General features: G+C 40.6%; 1 protein-coding gene across 1 annotated transcript in view; it reads left to right on the top strand.

Annotated features, from left to right (window-relative positions):
• Nucleotides 1-25,427, top strand: part of RXRG (retinoid X receptor, gamma) — a 107,273-nt gene that overhangs the window by 21,087 nt on the left and 60,759 nt on the right. The window contains exon 2 of the mRNA XM_006887375.1: nt 23,744-23,991. Within this exon, the coding sequence (XP_006887437.1) occupies nt 23,744-23,991 (248 nt within the window). The remainder of the gene's footprint in view (nt 1-23,743; nt 23,992-25,427) is intronic.

Raw genomic sequence — 25,427 nt, 5'->3', positions numbered from 1 at the left:
TATGTTTTTTTATTTCCTGGCTACTGGTGCCAAGAGTGTTGACTGTAGAGCCAAGCAGACTAAAATTGTTAACAATCTCAATCTCTTCACCATCCATCCTGATGCTGCCCATGGGTCCAGTGGTGAGAATCTTTGTCTTCTTGACATTGAGGCTCAATCCATATTGGAGGCTACAGTCCTTGACCCTCTGCAGCAAGCATTTCAAGTCCTCCTCAGTTTCAGGAAGCAGGGTTGTGTCATCTGCATAATGCAGGTTGTTAATAGATCTTCCACCAATCTTGACACCACACTTCTCTTCATAGAGCCCAGCCTCTCGATAATCTGTTCTGCAAAAGGTATGGAGACAGGACACATCCCTGGCGTGCACCTTTCCCAATTTTGAACCATGCAGTGTTTCCTTGCTCTATTCTGACTACTGTCTCTTGGTCCAAGTATAGGTTTCGCATTAGAACAATCAAGTGTTCTGGGATTCCCATTCTTCTCAGAGTCAGCCAGGAAGGAATCTTAGCAGTCATTAAATGCCACTTCCTTATTGGTGACAATGAGGTCCAGAGACATGAAAAGATTTTCTAGAACATTCTACAGAAAAGTAGGATCCTGATGAAAAACGGTGTTAGTCTTTTCTCATCAGATTTGATTGCCCTCAAGTTGGAACAAGCTCACAGCTGATCCTATATTGTGTTTCCAGGGCTGTAAATTCCAGGGAAGATTGCCCATCTTTCTCCTAAGGAATTGCTGGTGGAGTCAAATTATCAGAGAGAGAAGGCCTTTGGCTTAATTGCCCAGCTCCCTACAGACTAGCCACCAGATTAGTTAATAAAGAACAAAGCCTAGAAGGAATAGAATTTGTGCATATGGTGGGCATGGTATGAATGACTGGAAAGGAAGGAGGAATGTCAAGCTAGCCAGTGAGCAAGGTCAGTGGGATGCTGAAGGCAGAAGGCGCCAAGGGGAAGGATTACAGAAAACTTGATATCAGAATAGGATTAGCTGCATGCTGAGGATGAGCCCTGAATTTCACAAGGAAGCCTGCTGACTGCTCTTCTGGCTGCTGTTGAAGGGAATCTTGCAAACTTTGTCCTCTTCTCCACAACTCATTCAGCAGGCTTGAAAAGGAAGGGAAAGTAGTAAGCTAGCAGGAGGCATCTAGACAAGGTGTATTGTCCCCTAGTGTAGTCAAGGAGATCTGGTGGCCTAGAAGGTAAGGACTTGTGCTGTCGATGTTAAGGCAGGTGACTCAAATCCACCAGCTGTTCCTTAGGAGAAAGATAGGCAGTCTCCTCATCTGATTTACAGCCTCTGAAAAACCACTGATAGATCATCTAAGAGTGTTCCAACTCAATGGCAATGAGTCTGAGTTGGAGGTGATAACATTCTAGGCTGCTGAGAGGTCAGTGACTGGGGTGGACCAGCCATTCTTCCAGAGAAAGCTAGGCCATCTCGTGCCATTGTGATTTACTGGTATGAAAGCACAATGTAACTCTCAGTTAAGTCAGAACTGACTCTGTAGGAGTGAGTTGGACTTTTTGATTCTGTGTCTTTTGGTACTTGCTGTAGTTTCTGTGTTAAGCCAGACTAGAACCACTGAGTTAACTCCACTTTATGTCAGAGTAGAACTGTGCTCCATAAAGTTCTCAGTGGTGATTGGGGTGGGAGAGTAGATCACCAGGTCTTTCTTCCAAGGCACCTCTAGGTGTAGTAAAACTGCCAACATTTCAGCTAGCAATCACACGTGTTTCCCATTTGTGCCACCCAGGGGCTCTGACTTTTGCCTAGTTATGAACAAAACGAGCATAGGAGAGCAAGAAGCTAATTAAAACATCACCAACAGGTGTGCTTTACCACCTACTAGTGAGAATGGCTTCATTTTCCATTGAGAAACATTTTTTTCTTGTCATAAAAGCTATTGTTTTCTATCTTTTCTAAGAGCAAAGCAATTTCTAAGAACCACTGGGTTGCTGTTAGAGACAAAGGCCTAAAATGCATTTGTGAAAGAGGCATTGTCTTCTTCAATGTCAATTTTTTTCAATGTTATAAAATAGTCGACCCCTTTTAGGCTGTTAGCTCAGCTGAGCTAAACCACATTTTTTAAATGCCATTGAAATCCAAACCTTAACTGGAGATTTCATTCTGTCTCAAAAATGAACTGTGCTTAGCACCCACTGAACAGCCAAGGCATACGTTAATTGTCTTAATTTTAGTTAATAATATATAAAGTTCTTTATTTAAAATCAGTTTCACAGTCATTATCTGATTTTATTCTTGGAAGAACCTGGGAGTTCTTCAAAGCCCATATCAGTGCATATATTTGTATGTGTGCGATTTTTTAGATATCATTCATGGTTTGCACATTTCCATTGTTTTACCTATCCAGTATCCTGCTGAACTTTGCTTAAATAAAATATTATTTTTTTCATAAAACCTTCAAACTTGCTAAGATATATTTAGAAAGATAACTTTATTTTAAAAAGCCCAACTAGAAATCCAATTATAAATAGACTCACATCATTGCTGTTGAATTGGAGTCAACTGATAGCTGACCCTCTCTTGGGTGTGTGAGGCTGTAAATTGCATGGGGAAGGTTGCCCATTCTTCTCCCAAAGAGCTTCTGATAGATTTGAACTGCCAGAGCATCATGGTCTTTGAGTTAGTGATGCAATCCCCTCAGGACTATGCTACCAGAATTTCCCACTATAACTAGAAGGGAACCTAAAAACCAATATACAACTGTTGATGTGTTTTAAATGTTCTCCTATACACAACCTAAAGGAAGCTCTGGTGACTTAGTGGTAAGGAGTTGTGTCACCAACCTTGTTGTTGTTGTTATGTGCCATCGAGTCGCCTGCGACTCATAGCGACCCTATGTACAGCAGCCCTAAACTCCGCTCTGTCCTGTGCCAATCACACTGTCTCCGACACTGCCATCCCAATTATCCCAGTCACTGAATCAATCCACCTAATAGAGGGCCTTCCTCTCCTGCGCTGTCCCTCCACCCTCCCAAGCATGATGTCCCTCTCTAAGGACCAGTCTCTCCTCACAACATGTCCAAAGTATGTTAGACGGAGCCTCAGAATCCTTGCCTCCAAGGAGCCACCCGGTTGAACCCTCTCCAGGACAAATCTGTTTGTTTTCCTAGCAGTCCATGGTATTCTCAATACTCTTCTCCAGCACCACAGCTCAAAGGCATCAATTCTCCTTCTATCCTCCTTGGTCATTGTCCAGCTCTCTGATGCATAACAGGTGATTGCGAAGACCATGGCCTGTATCAGATGCACCTTAGTCTCCAAAGAGACACCATTGCTCTTCAGCACTTTGGAGAGGTCCCTAACAGCAGACTTTCCCATTGCAATGTTCCTTTTAATTTCCTGGCTGCTGGTGCCAAGACTGTTGACTGTGGAGCCAAGCAAACTAAAGCTGTGTACAATCTCAATCTCTTCACCATCCATCCTGATGCTGCCAATTGGTCCAGTGGTGAGAATCCTTGTCTTCTTGACATTGAGCCTCAATCCATATTGTAGGCTGCAGTCCTTGACACTCTGCAGCAGGCGCTTAACCAACCTACACAGTTCAAATCTACCGGCTACTCTGTGGAAGAAAGGAGAATCTCATTCTATAAGAATCTCATTCTATGTGATTTTTACTACTTCTGAAAACCCACTGGAGGATGAGTTATGGTTTAGTTCCAACTTAATGGTACACAACTGTTGTTAAGTGCCAGTGAGTTAACGACTCGTAGCAACCCTATGAACGACAGATCTGAACTCTGTCCTATCCTGTGCCATCCTCATCATCTCTAACATACTTGAACCTATTGCTGCAGACACGGTGTCAGCCTATCTTGTCAAGGGTTGTCTTCTCTTTCACCAACCCTCCACCTTTCCAAGCATAAAGGAATAGTCCCTCCTCAGTATATGCCCAAAGTATGTGAGATGAAGTTTAAGGAGCTCTCCAGTTGCACTTTCTCAAAGATGTATCAGTTTCTTCTTTTGGCTCTCTATAGGATATTCAGTACCCTTCTCCAATACCACAGCTCAAAGACATCAATTCTTTCCCCATCATCCTTATTCATTGTCCAGTTTTCAGATGCACAGTGAGTGGTTTTTAAAGACCATGCCTGAATTAGGCACTCCTTACTCTTCAAACTGACATCATTGCTCATCAGTAATTTAGAGAGGTCCTGCCGCAAGCACTTCAGGTCCTCCTTGTTTTGAGAAAACAAGGTAGAGTCATCTGCAGGCTGTTGATGAGTCTTCCTTCTATCCTGATACAATAAATCCCCCTTACTGCCGAAGGTCCAGATTCCACACCTTAAAGCTCTTAGGTTGCTGAATGTGTGAAGCAGATTCTTATTCCTGCCTGTCCCATCATTCTGAGACTGGTGTGGAGCACCAGGCCTGACTCCAGGAATGTAGAAACAAAAGGCAGTGTCTCTGAGATCTATTTAGAGTGAAATTAAAAGGAGGTGGGGGCTTGCAGGGTTTTTCTGGTCTGTTCTGGGAAAGCAGAATCAGGGAGTAAAAACCACATTGATTTCCTTACAGTGGCTTGACTAGAAAAAGAAGGCCCAGTGAGGCTCATAGCTCCCCACCTACCAGGGCTGACTCCCACCTCACCTGTCACATTTTATCTTAGTCACAGAGGCAAGGTATGCATTGGCCTCTTTAAATGTCACAGCCTTTCAGGGTTGCAGCAAAGTCTAAAATTGTTCTTTACAATTGGTGTTTCCTGTGAAGACTTTTCATTTTCATGGCTTGAGTCCCTGGAAGCTGGCATCTCTTTACTTCTTCAAATGAACTTTCACTCCCTATCTCTTCATAATTGAGTCGTCTCATACTCTGTGATGCAGAGAGCTCTCGACATAGCCTTCCACCGTCCTTGACAACACTCCCAGGGGAAAGCGTGGGCTTCAGATTGACAAATCTCAATGTAGGCTCTGGTGCTTATTATCCAGGAAGTGTGTTCACTCATTGACTCAGCAAGCACTGGTAGAGATGCCTGTGGACAAAACCAGACACATTTCCCCATTACGGTTTAGGAAAACAAATTAACAAATGTGACAGCCCCTAGTCTTCCTCCTGTAATAAACAGGAAGATACAAGGAAGCACAGGTGTTATCAGAAAACAGAACTGAGCAGTAAATTGGACCATAAACCCCACCAAGGGGAAGCTTAATGGAGGAGCTAACAATTGAGTTAGGCTTTGAAGGGTGAGCAAGAACTTTCCAGACAATGGAGGTGGGGAGGGTAGCCTGGAAGAAGAAAAGATCACGGGTGGAACCAAGACTGCATTTCCTCATCTCTGAGAGACTGAAGTGACTCCTGTCTCAGAGGCTGACTGTCAGGATTGAGTAAGCCAACATACAGAAACTGCCTGTGTTCTTCAAGACCTGCTCTTTTTAACCCCTCTGCCACTCTCTAGTGGACCCACATAGCATGTAGTTAATCTTTAGTTGTACTTATAACGTGGCACGTTGTGATCTGGCTGTTTATGAAGCATTTGTCCTTGACAGGCTGAGAGTTCCCAGATGGGGTGACTAGGAGGCTGCAGTTTCCTTGGATGTGGGTGTGACTGCTCTGATGGCGTGTTATGGTTAGGCACCTTTGAGTTGGAACCAACCCATAGCTGACCCTCCAGCAGGAAACCGACATATAGCTGACCCTCTCATGAGTTTTCAGAGGCAGTAAATTGAACACAGGAGGAGATTGCCCATCCTTCTCCTGCAGAGCAGCTAGTGGATTTAAACTGCTTGCCTTCAGGCTGGCAGAGCTCCTTACCTATAGGCCACCAGAACACCGTCTCTAATGGAACATTGTTGTTATGTGCTGTCAAGTTAGCTGCAATTCATAGCGACCCCATGAACAATGGCTCCAGACCTTGCCCTATCCTGAGCCAACCTCACCATCTCCGACACACTCGACACCATTGCCACAGTCACTGTGTCAGTCCATCTTATTAGCCAGGGTCTTCCTCTCTTGTGCTGACCTTCTATCCTTCCATAGTCCATAGCAAATTGCACTGCTAACCAAAGGTGGTTTGAATCCCTCACCTTAACTGCAAGAGCAAGATGGGAAGTTTTCTCCTGTGCAATTTATAGCCTCAGGAAGTAGTGTGTCTGAGGTTCAGTGGCTCGCTATCTATTTACCAGACATTTCTTGAGTGCCTCCCATGTGCCAGGGCTGTCTGGGGTTTTAGGACCCAGCAGTGGACAGGGTTCCATTCTGTTCTACATAGGCTTACTACTAGTTGACACTGGCTCAATGCACTGACAGCACGGGGCAGTATCACAATTGGAACAGGGTGCAGAAAGATGCTGGAGATGTTGAGGTTGACTCAGGATAGGGCAAGTCCAGACAGAAAGTCACTGAAAACTGAGAAGGCAGCAAATGACCATTAAGAATTTGATGTGGAATGTATACAGTGTGAAGGTAGGAAAGCTGGGAGTTGTAAAAAATTAAATGGAGTGTATAAAGATTGACATTCTAGGCATGAGTGAATTGAGATGGACTGGCATCGATGACTTTGAACCAGACAATCACAAGATCTACTATGCTGAGAATGAAAACCTGAGGAAGAATGGTGTAGCATTCATAGTTGGAAAAACAATTTCAATATCTAGCCTAAAGTACAAAGTTGTGAGAGATAGGATATTCCATATGCATACAAAGAAGACCTGCTAACATGACTATTATTCAAATACATGCAGGTGTTAAGAACAATGTATGTAAACTTTGTAAGTAAACGAGTATAAAATAGAGATTGTGTTAAAGAAATAGGCATAGGTCAAGAGTAATTAATTCCATTTAATACAATGTATATGGATGGGTGTATGAAACACAGTGTAAATGAAAGATTGTATAAAACACAATATACACAAGTGAAATGTTGTTGTTATGCGTCATCGAGTAGCTTGCGACTCATAGTGACCCTATGTACAAGACCCTAAACACCACTCTATCCTTTGCCAACCTCGCTGTCTCAAATACACTCATTCCCACCACCCCAATCACAGAATTGATCCATCTCATTGAGGGTTTTCCTCTCCTGTGCTGTCCCTCCACTCTCCTAAATATGATGTCCTTCTCCGAGAACCAGTCCTTCCTTGCAACATGCCCAAAGTATGTCAGATGAAACTTCAGGATCCTTAACTCCAAGAAGCATTCTCTCTTCACCCTCTCCAGGACAAACCTGTTTTTCTCCTAGCAGTCATATTCAACACTCCTCTCCAGCATCACAGCTCAAAGGCATCAATTCTCTTTCTATCATCACTAGTTACTGTCCAACTCTATCCAATGCATAGCACATAATTGTGAAGACTATAGCCTGGATCAGGTGCACCTTAGTCTGCAGCCTGATGTTGTTGCTCTTCAGTACTCTTGAGAGGTCTCTCACAACTGACTTTCCCAATGCAATTCATCTCTTGATTTCCTGGTTGCTGTACCAAGAGTGTTGACTGTGGAACCAAGTAAACTAAAACTGTTAACTATCTCAATCTCTTCACCATTCATACTGATGCTGCTAATTGGCTCAGTGGTGAGAATCTTTGTTTTCTTGATGTTGAGCTTTAATCCATATTGAAGGCTGCACTCCTTGACCTTCTGCAACAAGCGTTTCAGGTTCTCCTCAGTTTCAGCGAGCAGGGTTGTGTCATCAGCATAACACAGGTTGTTGATGACCCTTCCACCAATCGTGATGCCACATTCCTCCTCATAAAGCCCAGCATCTTGGATGATCTGTTCTGCATACAGATTGAAAAGGTATGGAGACAAAATATATCCGTGATGACACCCTTCTTGATTTTGAACCATGTAGTATCTCCTTTCTCTGTTCTGATGACTGCCTCTTGGACCAAATATAGGTTTCACATTAGCACAATCAACTGTTCTGGGATTCCCATTCTTCTCAGAGTCAGCCACAGCTTGTTGTGATCCATACACTTAAGGATACTTTGGGTAGAATGTTAAATGATCCAGGAAATATCAAAGGAAGATGGAAGGAGTACACAGAGTCACTGTATCAGAAGGAATTGACTGACCTAGAGTAATTTCACGAAATAACATATGAACAAGAGCCTATGGTGATGAAGGAGGAAATTCAAGTTGCTCTGAAGGAATTGGCAAAAAACAAGGCTCCAGGAGTTGACAGCATACCAATTGATTTATATCAACAAACAGACGCTGCCCTGGATGTGCTCACTAAGTTGTGCCAAGAAATCTAGAGGACAGCCAGCTGGCCAACTGACTGGAAAAGGTAAATATTTGTTCCCATTCCAAAGAAAGGTAACCCAACAGAATGCAGAAATTATCGAACAATATCATTAATATCACATGCAAGCAAGATTCTGCTGAAAATTATCCAAAAATGCATGATGCAATATGTCAACAGAGAACTGCCAGATGTGCAGGATAGATTTAGAAGAGGTCGTGGTACTAGGGTTATTCTAGCTAATGTTAGATGGATCTTGGCAGAAAGCAGAGAATACCAGAAGAATGTCTATCTGTGCTTCACTGACTATGCAAAGGTTTTTGATTGTGTGGACCACAACAAATGAAATGCAACATATTTTATTGTATGCAAGCCAATAAAAAAAGAGGGAGGTAGACGAATGGACACTGCTAGAGTTATCCAACTGTTTGAAGCCTTTGAAATCTATCTGAATTATACCTTAGAGAACAAAACTCAGTAAAACTAGATTAGTGAGCTCCCTCCCTCAAAAACAAAATAAACACACAAAAAAACCCTAAAACAAAACCTAAAAACAGGGTATTGAGGATTCCTAGCAACTTTCACAGTCTGAAATTGGTCAAACATTCAGTCAAGATCCATGAATAATAAATGGTGATTAGAATGCAAAAGGGAGCTCTGGTGGCCTGCTGGTAAGAAACTGCACTGCAATCCCAAAAGCATGTGGTTTGACTCTACCAGCTGCTCCATGGGAGAAGGATGGGCAATCTCCTCCTGTGAAGTTACAGCCTCTGAAAATTCACTGGAGGGTCTGTTATTGGTTAGTTCCAACTTGATGGTTTTAAGCAACAAAAAAATGCAAAAGTGAGAAACAATGAGGAAGGAATGGTAGTGAGAAAGTATGGACTTGGTGACAGAAATGAGGCTGGAGAGTGAAAGACTGAATTTTGTACAGACAACGATTTATTCATAGCAAATACTTTTTAAAGCAACAACAACAACAAAATTCAAAAGGTGACTTTACATGTTGACCCTACTTAATGGCCTGCACAGGAAGCAGACTGACTATCTATGCAGAATCATTGGACAAGCTCCATATCAACAGTCAGAGCTTGACCAGTTCCTGATAGTGGAATAGACACATGTTCAACAAACTGAAGAAAATGAAAACAAGTCCACAAAAATAAAAATACAATCTTGAGTCGATCCTACCTGAGTTTAAAAATTATCCAAAGAACTGATTTAAGGCATTGGACAGCAATTATCAAAGACCAGAGGAGTGGTGGGATGAAATAAAGGTTATCATCCATGAAAAGAGCAAAAAGTCATTACAAAGTCAGAGGAGAAAGAAAAAAACCAAAATGGCTATACGTTGGAAAAGGATATAATGCTTGAAAATGTGTAGGGGCAGCAAAAGAGAGGATGGATTAATAGTTACTGCAGCAGTAGGCTCAAGTGTGTCATAGATGAAGAAAATACGAAAATTACATTGTTGTTATGTGCTGTCAGGTTGCATGTGACTCATAGTGACCCTGTGTAAACCCTGTTTTATCCTGTGCCAATCTTAATGTCTCTGATACACCTACCTTCATTACCCTAGTCTCTGAATCAATCTATCTTATTGAGGGTCTTCCTTTCTTGCACTGTCCCTCCACCTTCGGAAGCATGACGTCCCTCTCCAAGGACTGATTCCACCTTGCAACACGTCCAAAGTATATCAGAATTCTTCCCTCCAAGGAGCAGCCTGGCTTCACCCTCTCCAGGATGAACTTATTATCCTAGCAGTCCATGGTATATTCAATACTCTACTCCAGCATCACAGCTCAAAGGCACCAATTCTCCTTTTATCATCCCTAGTCATTGTCCAGCTTTCCAATGCACAGCAAGTAATTTCAAAGACCATGGCCTTTATCAGGTGCACTTTAGTCTCCAGGTGACATGGTTACTCTTCAGTACTTTGGAGAGATCTTTGATAGCAGCCTTTCCCAGTGCAATTTGTCTTTTAGTTTCCTGGCTGCTGGTACCAAGAGTGTTGATTGTAGAGCCAAGCAAACTGAAGCTGTTAGAAATCTCAATCTCTTCACTCTCCATCATGATGCTGCCAATCGTCCCAGTGGTGAGAATCTTTGTTTTCGTGATGTTGAGCTTCAATTCATATTGAAGGCTATAGTCCCTGACCCTCTGCTGCAAGCACTTCAGGTCCTTCTCAGATGGATCTGAACAGAAGATTTAAAAGGGCAATTTAAGAAGTAAAAGCAAAATATAACAAATTGTGCAAAACACTGGAATGAGGGGGTGTGGATGGAAAGATCTCCCTTGACATTTCTCAAGTTGAAAGAACTAAAAAAAACCCACCAAATTCAGCCTTGAGTTACAATACTGAGAGATGCTATGGGTGAAATATTGAAGGCTCCAGGAAGCATCATGAAAAATAATTTGTTAACACTAAAAAATTTCAGGAAGCACCATATGACGAATAGCCAAGGGTAATAAAGAAAGAGTTCATGCTGTGATGTAGGATTTGGATAAAAAAATAGTGCCCCAGAAATTTATAGAATGCCAATTGACATGTTTCAACTAACAGATGCAACCCTGAATGTGTTCACAAGTCACAAAATTTGGAGGACAATTGCCTGGCTGACTGACTGGAAGAGATTGATATTTGTTCCCATTCCAAATAAAGTTATTCTAATAGAATTTGAAAATCATTTAACAATATCACTAATATCACATACAAGCAAAATATTGCTGAATACCATCCAAAAACTACTAGAACAGTACATTGACAGGGAATTGCTGCAAGTTCAAGCAGAATTTAGAAGAGTCTGTGGCACCAGAGATATCATTGCTGATGTCAGATGGATCTTTCTTGAATGCAGAGAATACCAGAAGAAAGTCTGTGCTTTATTGACTATGCAGAGGCATTTGAGTGTGTGGATCATAACAAACTATGGCTAGTACTGAGAAGGATGGAAATCCCAGAACACTTAATTGTTTTCATGCAAAATCTATTTCAAGAAGCTATTATTTGAATGGAGCAAGAGACTACTGCTTTATGGTCATGGGTCATGCTGGATGTGGGTTGGATGGTATCATTATCTCTACTGCAAGAAGCCAAGGTCTGTGTGGCATTGCCCCACCAAGGAGTGTCTTCCCCACATCTACTAAAAGCTGTGTGCCAGACCAGGTGCACTTACATTCCAGCCAGCAACAGAACCACTTCCTACCAGGTTCAGGTGCTGCAGTTCCATTGTGGCCCAGACCATGCTCCCGGAGTACTAGACCATAATCCCATTGCCTGGAGACCCTGCTTCCCTGATACCTGGAGACTCAGCTACTCTGCTGCCTGGAGACAGCTCCACTGCCACTCCACTGTCTTGCTCTAGGAGCACCATTTTATTCCTCCTCCGAGAGACAATACTTGAGCTGCAGACCCTTCATATGGAGCCTAGATGGAACAGTTGCCTCGTTGAAAAGGCTGCCAATTCACAGGGCATCTCTCTTCCCAACTGAAGCAAGTCTTCCCTTGAGTCAAATAATCAGAGAGAAAGTCAGGTTGGGTGAGGCACCCTTCCATCCTCTGGAGCAGTGAGCTCCTGAGCCAAGATCATCAGACCAAGGTCTTGCTAAGGCCTCAGGCATGAAAAACCTACCACAACAATGACTCCAAAGAAGCTGACTTCCTTGTACACTACAGAAAATGAAAACAAAACATCATGCCCAAAAAGTGATCATAACACAGAGTCAATGGATTTCCTGAAGCCAGAAAATCTGAATGAACTTTTTGTTGTTGTTGTTTTTGTTTTTGGTGTTTTTTTTAATTTTTATTAAAATTTATTCATTTTAATGAACATTTACAGAGATTTTGGATTTCCATTCATTCATTGTTGCACTACTTTCTCTACACCCCTCCAGTTCGTTTTTCTTTTTTTTCCCCTTGAAAGTCTGTTTTAATTGTCCCATTGCCACAGTGCTTGTCAAAGCCAGTTCTGGTTAATCTCCTTTGTCAGTGTGTCCTTTCATTCCCTATCACTCCTGCCTGAGAGAAACTTCACCCTGATTCATAAGGAAAAGGGGATGGCATAGTCTCTTAGCTACTTCCTGCTGAAAAGGGACACTGTAGGTTTCAGGGTGAAGATCTTCTCTCACTACTCTAAAGGGCCCCTTTGGCAATAGGAAACACATAGACTATTGTGGAGATTGATTTTGGAATTTGGATGCACTGTTATCAATTGTGCTTAGCCATACATGTTCATATCCTTGAAGATGTGTCATGGAACTGTTGCAACTTAGAAGACAGAAATTTAACTAACAAGTTAAAAGTACATGAGTCAAAAATTAAAAGCAATAATATTCCAAACAGAGGTTCTAACAGTGGCACAAATCAAGTTACAGAGGGATAGTAGTTCTTAAAATAAAAGGCTTATTGAATAGCACTTTGTTTCTGACACAGAAGTCAAAAGAACAATGATTTAATATTTTCAATGGATGAGAGACAAACTCAAAGGATTACAAGACTCTGGAAACAAAAGCCAGGAAGAATAAAAAAAAATCCAAAACAATGCAAATAAAACAAATAAGGAATTAAAAGCTCTGGAAAAACAAGAAACCACAATTAAGAATATGAGGACTAATGTTTTAGATACTGTCAACATGTTGGAGTGACATTTGAGCAGAGTTGAGATGGAACACAGTACCAGCAAATAGAAAATAGAATTGTAACCACTGATCTGCTAGGGGAAAAAAAAGCAGAATCAAAAAAGAAAGAAAAAAGAAGAAAGCCTAAGAATGTGTGACATCACCAAGAAAGAGGAAGAATGTGTGCATAATCAGAATCCTAGAACAAGAAGAAGCAAGTAAAGGCACCAAAAAACTTGTGGAAGAATTACTAGAAGAAAACTTCCCAGCCATAATGAAGAATGAGAGACTATATATTCAAGAAGTTGAGTAAACACCATGTAGAATAGACCCCAAGAGAAAAACACCAGGGCATATCATAGTCAAATTTGCCAGAACCAAAGATAAAGAGAGAATTCTGAAAGCAGCTAGGGAGAAATGAAGAATAACTTATAAGGGAAAGCAAATAAAATTAAGTGCCAATTTTTTTAGCAGAAACCATAAGAGCGAGGAAACAGTGGAATGACATATATCGAACACTCAAAGAACACAACTGTCAACCAAGAATACTATACCCAGCAAAACTGTCCATCAAATATGAAGGAGAGATCAAGATATTCTCAAAAAAGCAGAACTTAAGGGAGTTTGTAAAAACAAAACAAACACTGCAGGTAATATTAAGGGAAGTCCTTCTTACAGAGGTGTCACAGAAAGCAGGATAAACCACAGTAACCAGCAACAACACCAAAAATAACTCAGCAAAATGATAGTAATTAAACATTGCTTCTCAAGAATTACATTGAATATGAAGGGTTTAAATGTGCCAGTGAGGATAAAAAGAGTAGTGGTTTAGATAAAAAAAATCCCAAACCCATCAATATGCTGTCTATAAGAGACACACCTGAAAAGTGAAAATAAAGAAAGACTGAAAATGAAAGGTTGGGGGAAAATATACTAAGCAAATGGCAACCAGAAAAAAGCAGGAGTAGCCATATTAATCTCTGATAAAATATATATCAGTAGAAAAACTATCACAAGGACAAGGAAGGTCATTTTATAACACTTAGAGGGTCAACAGAAAAAGAGGGCATAACTGTAATAAATATCTACACATCCAATGATAGAGCTGCAAAGTATGCAAAGTAAACATTACCAGACCTAGAAAAAGAGATAGACAACACTACAATAGCAGTAGTAGTAATTGTTGTTATTGTTCAGTGTTGTCGAGTTTCTTGTGACTCATAGTGATTCTATTTACAAAACCCCTGAAACCTACTCTATCCTGTGCCAACTTTACTGTCTCCAACACATCTACCCTCATTAACCCAGTCACTATATCAATTCATCTCATCAATGATCTCTCTCTTTTTCTCCATCCCTCCACCCTTCCAAGCATGATGTCCCTCTCCAAGGACTGGTCTCTCCTTGCAACATGACCAAAATCTGTCGGATGAAGTCTCTGAATCCTTACCTCCGAGGAGCAGGCTGGCTATACCTTCTGTAGGATGAGCCTCTTTGTTTTCCTGGCAGTCCATAGTATATTCAGCACTCTTCTCCAGGACTAAAGGTTAAAGGCATCAATTCTCTTTCTATTATCCCTGTCATTGTCCAGCTTTCTGTTGCAGAACAAGCAATTATGAAGACTCTGGCCTGGATCAGGTGCACCTTAGTCTCCAGATTGATGTTGTTGCACTTCAGTACTCTGGAGAGGTCCCTGACAGCTGACTTTCCGAATGCAATTTGTCTCTTGATTTCCTGGCTGCTGGTACCAAAAGTGTTGACTATGGAGCCAAGCAAACTAAAGCTGTTAACAATCTCAATCTCTTCACCATCTATCATCATGCTGCCAATTAGCCCAGTGGTGAGAATCTTTGTTTTCTTGATGTTGAGCTTCATTCCATATTGAAGGCTACAGTCCTTGACTTTCTGTAGCAAGCACTTCAGGTCCTTCTCAGTTTCAGCGAGCAGGGTTTTGTCTTCTGCATAACAGAATCTTCCTCCAATCCTGATGCCACATTCCTCCTCATACAGACCAGCCTCCCAGATGTTCTGCATACAAAGTGAAAAAGTATGGAGACAGAATACATCCTTGGCATACACTCTTCCTGATTTTGAACCATGTAGTGTCTCTTTGCTCTGTTCTGATGACTGCCCCCTGGTCCAAGTATAGGTTTTGCATAAGCACAATCAAATGTTCTTGGATTCTCATTCTTCTCAGAGTCAGCCACAGTTTGTTGTGATCCACATAGTCAAATTTCTTTGTATACTCAATGAAACACAGATAGACATTCCTCTGATACTTTCTGCTTTCAGTAAAGATCCATCTAACATTAGCTATAATATCCCTAGTGTCACAGACTCTTCTAAACCAGCCTCCACATCTGGCAGTTTTCTGTTGACATGCTGCTCCAGTTATTTTTGGATAATTTTCTTTACTATATCATTCCCAAGAAAAGATAGTACTGCTAGAAATAAATTCAATAAAGATGCTTAAGAATTAAACCACAAAATGAACTGACTCAATCTCATAGATATATACAGGTGAATGCACCTCAAGAAAGTATAGTATTTCTTCTTCTCCAATGTGTATGGAACATTATACAAAATAGATCACATTTTAGTCACAAAGCAAGCATCAATAATATTATAGAAAACATAGATATAATAGAAAATATCTTCTCAAACCACAATGTTGCAAAATTAGAATTAATAACAAGAGGATAAAAGAGGAAAACATATACATTTGGAAGCTGAGCAACACCTTGCATGAATATGAGGGTACTCATGTTAAAAATAAAATGAAATTAAAAGGTTTCCTGAAAAGAAAACAATGAAAACACAACATACCAAAACCTCTGGGAAACAGCCAAAACCATAATTAGAGGTCAATTTATAGCAATAAGAAAACACATCAAAAGCCAAGAAAAATTGATAATTATTTTTTAACCCAACATCTTTGAAAGGTTGAAAAAGAACAGCAAGAAATCTGACACCCTCTTAAAAAATGAAATTATAAATATTATTATTATTGTTATGTGCTGTTGAGTCACTTGAGACTCCTAGGGACTCTATGTACAACAGTCCTAAACTCTGCTTTATCCTGTGCCAATTGCACTGTCTCGGATATGCCCATCCCGATTATCCCAGTCACTGAATCAGTCGACCTCATAGAGGGTTTTCCTCTCCTGTGCTGTCCCTCCACCCTCCCAAGCATGATGTCCCTCTCCAAGGACCGGTCCCTCCTTACAACATGTCCAAAGTATGTTAGACAAAGCCTCGGAATCCTTACCTCTGAGGAGCAGCCTGGTTTAACCCTCTCCAGGATGAATCTGTTTTCCTAGCAGTCCATGGTACCTTCAACACTCTTCTCCAGCACCACAGCTCAAAGGTATCAATTCTCCTTCTAGCCTCCCTAGTCATTGTCCAACTCTCTGATGCATAACAAGTGATTGCAAAGACCGTGGCCTCTATCAGATGCACCTTAGTCTCCAGAGTGACACCATTGCTCTTCAGTACCTGGGAGAGGTCCCTAACAGAAGACTTTCCCATCACAATATGTCTTTTAATTTCCTGGATGCTGGTGCCAAGAGTGTTGACTGTGGAGCCAAGCAGACTAAAGTTGTTAATAATCTCAATCTCTTCACCATCCATCCTGTTGCTGCCAATGGGTCCAGTGGTGAGAATCTCTGTCTTCTTGACATTGAGCCTCAATCCATATTGGAGGCTGCAATCCTTGACCCTCTGCAGCAAGTGCTTCAGGTCCTCCTCAGTTTCAGCAAGCAGGGTTGTGTCATCTGCATCAGGCAGATTGTTGATAGATCTTCTACCAATCCTGACCCCACATTTCTCCTCAAAGAGCCCAGCCTCCTGGATAATCTGTTCTGCATACAGCTTGAAAAGGTATGGAGACAGGACATATCCCTGGCATACACCCTTCCCAATTTTGAACCATGCAGTGTTTTCTTACGCTGTTCTGATGGCTGCCTTTTGGTCCAAGCATAGGTTTCTCATTAGCACAATCAAGTGTTCTGGGATTCCCATTCTCCTCATAGCTATCCATAGTTTGTTATGATCCACACAGTCAAATGCCTTTGCTTAAATATTAGAGTAGAAATAAATTAAAACAGAAAAACAGCTAAAACCATCAACAAGACCAGGAGTTGTTTTTTAAAAAAAGGTCAAACAAATTGATAGACACCAGCAAAACTAACAAAGGAATAGAAATAAAAGACATAAATAATCTAAATAAGAGATGAAAGGGGCAATGTCACAACAGAACCAACTAAAATAAGAATGTTAACAATGGAATATTGTGGGAAAACTACATGCTAACAAATATGAAATCCTAGAGGAAATGGACAAATACTAAGAAATTCATAACTTACATTAACTGACACAGACCTAAGTAGAATATCTGAACAAATTCATTACAAAAGAAGAAATTGAACAAGTCATAAAACAACTTCCAACCAAAAAAGCCTGGGCCAGATGGTTTTACTAGTGAATTTTATCATACATTCAGAGAAGAACTGTCACCAATTCTACATAAAGTACTTCAGAAAATAGGAAAAGATAGAATTTTCCTGGGCCCATTCTATTAAGCCAACATATCCTTGATACCAAAGTCAGATAAAGACACTACCAACATAAAAAACTATAGGCCATTATCTCTTATAAATGTATATGCAAAAATCCTCAATAAAATCCTGGCCAATAGAATCCAAAAGTACACTTAAACAAATCCATCCATAACAAGTAGAATTCATAACAGGTGTGCAAGATGGTTCAGCATAAGAGAAACAATCAATATAATTCATTACATCAACAAAGCAAAGAACAAGAATCGCATGATCTTATCAGTTGATGCAGAAAATTCCTTTGACAAAATAGAATACCATTTCCTGATTAAGACACTCAACAAAATAGGAATATAGGAGAATTTCCTAAACAAAGTAAAAAAAAAGTATACATACAAAACCAACAGCCAATGTCAATCACAATGGAGAGAGATTAAAGACATTCCCTTTGAGAACAAGAACTAGGCAAGCATTCCTTTTAATCACTTCTCTTACTCAATATTATATCGGAAGTCTTAGTGATAGCAATAAGAAAAGAGAAGGAAATAAGAAATATTCAAATTGGCAAAGAGAAAGTAAAAACTATCTCTATGCATATGATATGATATGATATGATAGTATGCTTAGAAAACCCGAAAGACTCAGCAACAAAACTACCTAACATAGTTGACCAATTTAGCAAAGTAGCAGGATACATAATCAACATACAAAAATCAACTGTATTTCTCTACTGTGACAAAGAGAATATAGAAATGGAACTAAGAAAAACAATACCCATTACAATAGCTATCCACAGATTAAATACTTGGAAATAAATCTAACTAAAACACAAAAGACCTATTTAAAGAAAATTATAAAACATTAATACAAGAAATAAAAAGAGATCCGGAGAAGTGGCAGAATATTCATGCTCCTGGAGAGGAAGACTCAATATTGTGAAAATGACGATTCTACCAATAGCAATCTATAAATTCAATGCAATCCTAATACAAATATCAATTTCCAATTTAATCGGGAATGGAAAGAAACCCCGAATAAGTAAAGCACTCCTGAAAAAGAGAATGTAGGAGGCTTCTCACTCTCTGATCTCAATTCCTACTACACATTCATGGTGGTAAAGACAGCCTGGTACTGGTATAATGACAGACACATAGATCAATGGAATAGAATTGAGAACCCAGAAATCAGCTCATCTATCTCTGGTCAACTGATTTTTTTTTACAAGAAGATAAAATCAGTTAAGTGGGGAAGTGAAAGCCACTTTAATAAATGGTGATTGGAAAACTGTGGAAAACTCAAGAAACACCCACACTTCACATCATGTATAAAAAACAACTCAAAGTGGATCAAGGACGTAGGAGTAAAACCAAGGACTATAAACTTCATCAGAGAAAAGCTTGGAAGAACTCTAGAAGCCCTAATCCACAACATGGACAGTCTTCTAAGCATCTTGAAAAACCTACAACCAAAAAAGCATAAAGTAGATAAATGAGACTTTCTTAGACTCAAATCCTTATGCACATCAAAAACTTCTCCAACAGGGTAAAAAGGAAAGCTACAGACTGGGAAATATATTTGGTAATGACATATTTGATAAGGGACTAATATCTAAAATTTATAGAATACTTTAGCACTTCAATATGAAAGAGTAAACAACATGATCTTAAAAATGGGTACAGAATATGAACAGGCATTTCACCAAAGAAGATAATTCAGAGAGTAAACAAACATATGAGGGGTGAAAAAAGTTCAGAATTTTTCTCTCAGAGAGATGCCAATAAAAACAGCTATGAGATATTATCTCAGCCCAGTAGCAATAGAAAAGTTCAACAGAGCAGCCAACAACAAATGCTGACAAGGTTGTGGAGAAATTGGAACCCTTATTCACTGTTGTTAATTGTGCAACCACTATGAAAAGTGGCCTGGCGATTTCTCAAGAAGTTGCAAATAGAAATACCATTTGACCCAGGAATTCCAGTACTAGGAATATATACTAAAGAAATCAGAATTGCCACATAAATAGATATATGCATGGCCATGTTTATTGCTGCATTATTCACAATAGCAAAGAGATGGAAGCAACCCAAGTGTCATCAACAAATTAATGAATAGAAAAACTATGGTATATTCACATAATGGAATTCTACACAGAACTGAAAAATAAGGAACTCATAAAATATTACACAACATGGGTGACCCTGAGGACATTATGCTGAATGAAATATCTCAGTCACAAAAAGACAAATACTGCATAAAGTCACTATTATAAAACAGGACTGACATGAGGGCTGGGTTAAAAACTAAGAAAAGAGGGAATAATTAATGAACACTAATTAACAAACATTGGAACAGAAGGAGGAAAAAAGTGTTTAAAAGGAATATTTGATTACAAATTATTTGTGTAACAGTCCAGAATAAGAGGTACATAGCAAGTGGACTTGGGGAAGGGTGGGATGAGGGAGGACATTTTGCAACAATTTTTTTTTTTAAAAAAGTAAACTGGGGGAGTAGGGAGGAAAATGTGTGACAATGAATGAATGAATGAAAATCTAACTTTTATGTAAATGTTCACTAAAATCACAATTAAAAATAGAATATTGTTTTGTTTAAGATTAGGAAGGGTGTGCATCAGTGATGTATCCTTTCTTCATACTTATTTAATCTCATATACTGAGCAAATAATTTGAGAAGCTGGACTTTATGATAAGGAATGTGGCACTGGAATCAGACAATAAGCCATCAACAACCTACATTATGCAGATTACACTGCCTTGCTTGCTGAAAGTGAGGAGGACTTGAAACTCTTGTTGAAGAAGATTAAGGATTATAGCCTTCAATATAGATTTCATCTCAACATCAAGAAAACAAAGGTCCTCACCACTGCGCCAATAGGCAACATCCTGATAGAGAAAGAATTGAAATTGTCAACTATTTCATCTTATTTGGATCAACAGTCAACATCCTCGGTACCAGCAGTCAGGAGATCACAAGACCTACTGCCTTGGGCAAGCCTGTTATTAGGAATCTCTCCAAAATGCTGAAGGGCAATGTTGTCAGCTTGAAGACTAAAGTGTGCCTGATTCGGGCCATAGTCCTTTCAATCACTTGCTGCACATCAGAAAGCTGGTCAATGAACAAGAATGACAGAAGAAGAATTTATGCCTTTGATTTGTGGTGTGGAAGAAGAGGACCGCCAAAAGGACAAACAGATATGTCTTGCGTAGGGTGCAAGCAGAATGCTCTTTGGAGGCAAAGATTATAAAGCTTCATCTTCCATAGTTTGGGCATGTTGCTAGAATAGGCTATCCCTTGGAAAGAAATATCATGCTTGGAAAGGTAGAGGGTCAGTGAAAGAGAGGAAGACCCTAAATGAGATGGATTGATAAAGTTACTGCAGCAGTAGGCTGTGTCAGAGATGATGATGAGGTTGCAGGATAGAAGATGGTTCAAGTGTGTTCAATGGGCTGCTATCACTCATACTCAGTTCAACGACACCTAACAACAACATTATGATTGAGCCTCTTGTCTTGGGTTTATTGCATCAATCCATCTCACTGGGATTTTCCTTCATTTTCTCTAAGCCTCTGTTTTATGAAACATGATGTTTTTGCTCAGCCATTGGCCTTTTGTGATAGTATTTCTGAAGTAAGGGAGTGGCCCTGCTATCTTCTCTGAAATGGATGACGGCTGGGGTCATTGGTAGTAGCTGTAGTTGTTAGGTTCCATCAAACTGACTCATAGCTGTCCATGAACAACAGATCAAAGCCTCGCCCTCACACAATTTCTGATATACTCAAGCCCATTATTGTAGTCCCTTTGTTGATCTTTTTTGTAGATTTTCTTTTTCACTGACTCTGCTTTTTCAGTCATGTATTTCCCCGAACATTGGTCCCTCTTGACAATATGCCCAAAGTATATGAGACAAAGTTCACCATTCTTTCCTCTGAGGAACACCCTGGTTGCACTTTCTCCAAGACAGATTTGTTCTTTGGACAGTCCGTGGTATATTCTGTACTCTTTGTCAACACTACAGTTCAAAGACATCCATTCTTATTCAGCATTTCTTCATTGTTATCCAACTTTCACATGGATTTGAAAATACCATGCAAAATGCCAGCAATAGAAAATACTTGAGTCGAGTACACCTTAGTCATTAAACTGACATCCTTTCTCTTTAATTTTGGATAAGGGAGGGGGAAAATTTTGAAAGAAAACTCAAAATAATAAAGAAAAAATAAAATCTTACTGGTTGAATCCCCCAAAACTAGGGACCATAGTCACTCTCCAAGCCTCAATGTGAAATCATTCCAATGGGTCAACTTTCAGCCAACCAATATTGTTGTTATTGTTGTGTACTATCGAGTTAGAAATAACCCCCCGAGATGGTTTTCAGAGGCAGTTAATTGCATAGGAAAATATTGTCCATCTTTCTCCTGAAGAGTATCATGTCTGTCCTAGAGCAGCTGGCTGTCACCTACAGCTAATTATTTTGTTGTTGTTACCTGTGGTGTTAGCCTAAAAGTTGGCTTTTTTTTTTTAAGAGCAGGGTTTTTAACTTTATTTTATACTGATTTATTTACAAAGTTTGAATACATTGTTTTTCACACCGGATCATTCTCATTTCCTTCACCCCCATCCCACATCAAACTGTGTGACCCTATGATTAACCACCTCAGCCCCCGCCCCTCCCCTCACCCATCTGATTCTACCCTCCCACCCCCCTTGGATCTTCACACTAATTCTGCAATAATGATTTTATGTCCTTGTGAGACTGAGTTAGTTCACTCAGCATAATGCTCTCCAATCCCTCCCAAGTTAGGTAGTAATTTGCAAAATCATTTCTCCTGAATGCTGGGTAGTGTTCCATTGTGTGAATGTACCATAATTTCTCAATTCATTTGTTTGTGGTTGGATATTTGGGCTGTCTCCATGTTCTTGTGATGGTGAATAACGCTGCTATGAAGATTGGTGTACAGTCTGTTTGAGCCTCGGTTCTCATATTCTCAGGGTATATTCCAAGCAGGGGAATAGCTGAATCATATGGAATTTCTATGTTCAGTTTTTTGAGGAAGTGCCAAACCACTCTGAAAGTGGTTGTACCCTTTTATAATCCCACCAACAACGTATGAGTTCCTATCTTGCTACATCTTCTCCAAGATTTATTACTGTCTTGTTAAACTTTTCCACTGCCACTGGAGTAAGATGATGTCTCATTGTGGTTTTAATTTGCATCTCTCTTATTGATATTGATTACGAGCATTTCCTCATGTGTCTGTTGGCCATTCGAATATCTTCCTCTGTGAAAATTCTTTCCATGTTTTTTGCCCATTTTGTAATTGGGTCATCAGTCATTTTCTTGTGGAGGAAAAGTTAGCTTTCTAAAGCAAATATTTAGCCACCACTGGTCTCAAGCTACCTGAACTGCAGACACATGATCTTGCAAATCAGCATGGTCTTATTAATTAATCATTAATAACTGAAGCAGCAATATAAAGAGTGCTTCTTACACTAGGCAAAAATACTTGGAGCAGCAAAACTTGAGGTGAGAAAGACTTGAAGCAAGACTTTAGGTGAGGAAAGATTGTGGTAGCAAGACCCCGGTGAGAGTGAGACCGCTGGTGGTGGAGAGACTGGTACTGCTGTGGAGAGACTGTGGCAACGTGTGACCTAAGGCTTCTTGCATTTGTGCTGGCCACAGTTGGATTTTTGCTATTCTTGCCTTTGATGATGGAAGAAAAATCTGCTTGCTCAGTTGAAACCAGAACCTGGCCAACTGAGGAGTTGTGCCTTGGAACTGTCAGGCTAAAATCCAGACTTATTGTAGGTAATAATTCTTTGCCTCCCTCACTCTCCAACTTCTTTCCTTAATAAATTCCATTGCTGGTACCATCACTGTGGACTTCTTGCTGTTGGTGGGGCTACACCAGCACCATGGCACTGGGCTATGGACTCTATCTGTTTTCTGCTCTGAAGCAGTAAGGGACTGTGCTATTCTCATTCCCTCTGGCCCTTTCAGAGAGATGTTCACAGCCTTATGGCTCCCTGTTCTGTTTTCCCCACTTTAGACGGTTCCATAGAGCAAGAACTGACTCAAGGCTGACCCTCAACTGGGTTTTCAGAGGCAGTAAATTGCACAGGAGGAGAATAACCATCTTTCTCTCACAAGCAGCTGATGGATTCAAACCACATACCTTTGAGTTGGTAGCATAACTCCTTACCACCAAACCACCAATGCTTCTAGAATATACAGAAGTGCAGATGTGGCTGGAAGGATGGGAAAGATATGGAAAACGAAACAGGGGGTAGGCCAGGCCTCTGTATTTGTGCTCCCCAATCTTGTATCACTCTCACTTTCTTCTCCTCACAGGCTCCTCTGGTCACGCCAGCTCCACGTCCATGAGCCCATCGGCTATCTTGTCTGCTGGGAAGCCGATGGATGGCCACTCCAGCTACACAGACACCCCTGTGAGTGCCCCACGGACGCTGAGTGCAGTGGGAGCCCCCCTCAATGCTCTGGGCTCTCCATACAGAGTCATCACTTCAGCTATGGGCCCGCCATCGGGAGCGCTGGCAGCCCCTCCAGGAATCAACTTGGTTGCCCCACCAAGCTCTCAGGTAAGTGTTCCTCCTCGCCAAAGACCTTCCATTCATCCCAAAGGCATCACCCTGTCTGCTCTAGAGAAAGACCTATCACTCAGCAGGTGCTTAATGAGTGCTTACTGAAGGGGTTGGGATGTGTCTGCTGACTTCCCTGCAGGGCCTTCTATCCTCAGGCTGCACAGTCCCAGAAAACGAAAGATTCCTTGGATCTAGGAGACTGGAGCCAACAAGGAGACCACCCAGTATGGTTTTAATGGTTCCTTCCTGGTTAGGATTTCAGTGTTACTCAGGACTGTATGTGTCACTAGTGGGTTGTGCTTTTTACTCTTTTCAACTTAATACTCAACATTGAGTATGTGTTTAGGCAATGAAGTACCCAGTGCTCTACTACATGTTATAAGGGAGACAAAAATGAGCAGCACATGGTCTTTGCCCTCTAAGAGCTTATAGCAGAGGCAGAAAATAGGCAAATATACACAATAAATCCAGAACAAGTATTGTTGTGTTACTTACATGTGTCTCTAAGTTGTTATTATTGTTGTTCATTGCTCTTGAGTCAGAATAAACTCATAGCTGACCCTCCAGTACATTTTGAAGAAGCTGTAAATCACATGATAAGAGAATGCCTATCTTTTTTCTGTGGAACAGCTGGTAGATTTGAACAGAAAATATAAGAATTCAGACAGGAAACTTCGTATTCATTCTATGTGTCTTCTGTTACAAGAATGTGGCCATGGCAGAACCTGGGTTGCTTCTATGAGGAGACTGTGGGACCGCTAGGTACCCTTGACTTCCTTCCAGCAACACCATACCTAGATCATCATCATTCCCCTTTTGCAGTGGTCAGTGATAACTGCAGTAATGCTATGTAACAAATAATCCCCTCAATCGTGTAGATTAAAAAAATATTTTTTCCCTTTCAGTCTGCACATTGGCTAGGGCAGCTCTATTTCATTCAGATGGAGGGTGAGCTGGGCTACGCTGTAGGCTGGGTGCCAATCATTTCTTTTTCCCGAGACGAAAGGAGCAGTGCTACTCAGGTCAAGCCTTTCTACAGTATCTCACAGAAGTGCAAGAGGCCAAATCAAATCGGAAGGAACACTGGCACCGCTGTTCCATCAGATCCACTAGTTAGTTCCCTATTAGATTAAGAAAATCATATGACTAATTCCAATACTAACAGAGCAAAGGAATAGACAATTCCTGTTTTAGTGAGAGGGCTTCAGTGGTTCAGTACTAGAATTCTCACATTCCATGTAGGATGTTGTTATTTGTCATGTACCATGGAGTCATTTGCGACTCATAGTGACCCTATGTAAAAGAGCCCTAAACGCTGTTCTATACTGTGCCAACCTAGCTGTCTCAAACACATTCATTCCCACCACTCCACTCACAGAATCGATCCATCTCATTGAGGGTCTTCCTCTCCTGTGCTGTCCCTCCACTCTCCC

This window comes from Elephantulus edwardii, unplaced genomic scaffold (genome assembly GCF_000299155.1).
Source record: "Elephantulus edwardii isolate Elephantulus edwardi_28Jun2011 unplaced genomic scaffold, EleEdw1.0 scaffold00057, whole genome shotgun sequence".
Classification (NCBI taxonomy): Eukaryota; Metazoa; Chordata; class Mammalia; order Macroscelidea; family Macroscelididae; genus Elephantulus; species Elephantulus edwardii.
Note: the sequence above shows the minus strand (reverse complement) of the source record. Positions and strands in the feature narration are given on the sequence as shown.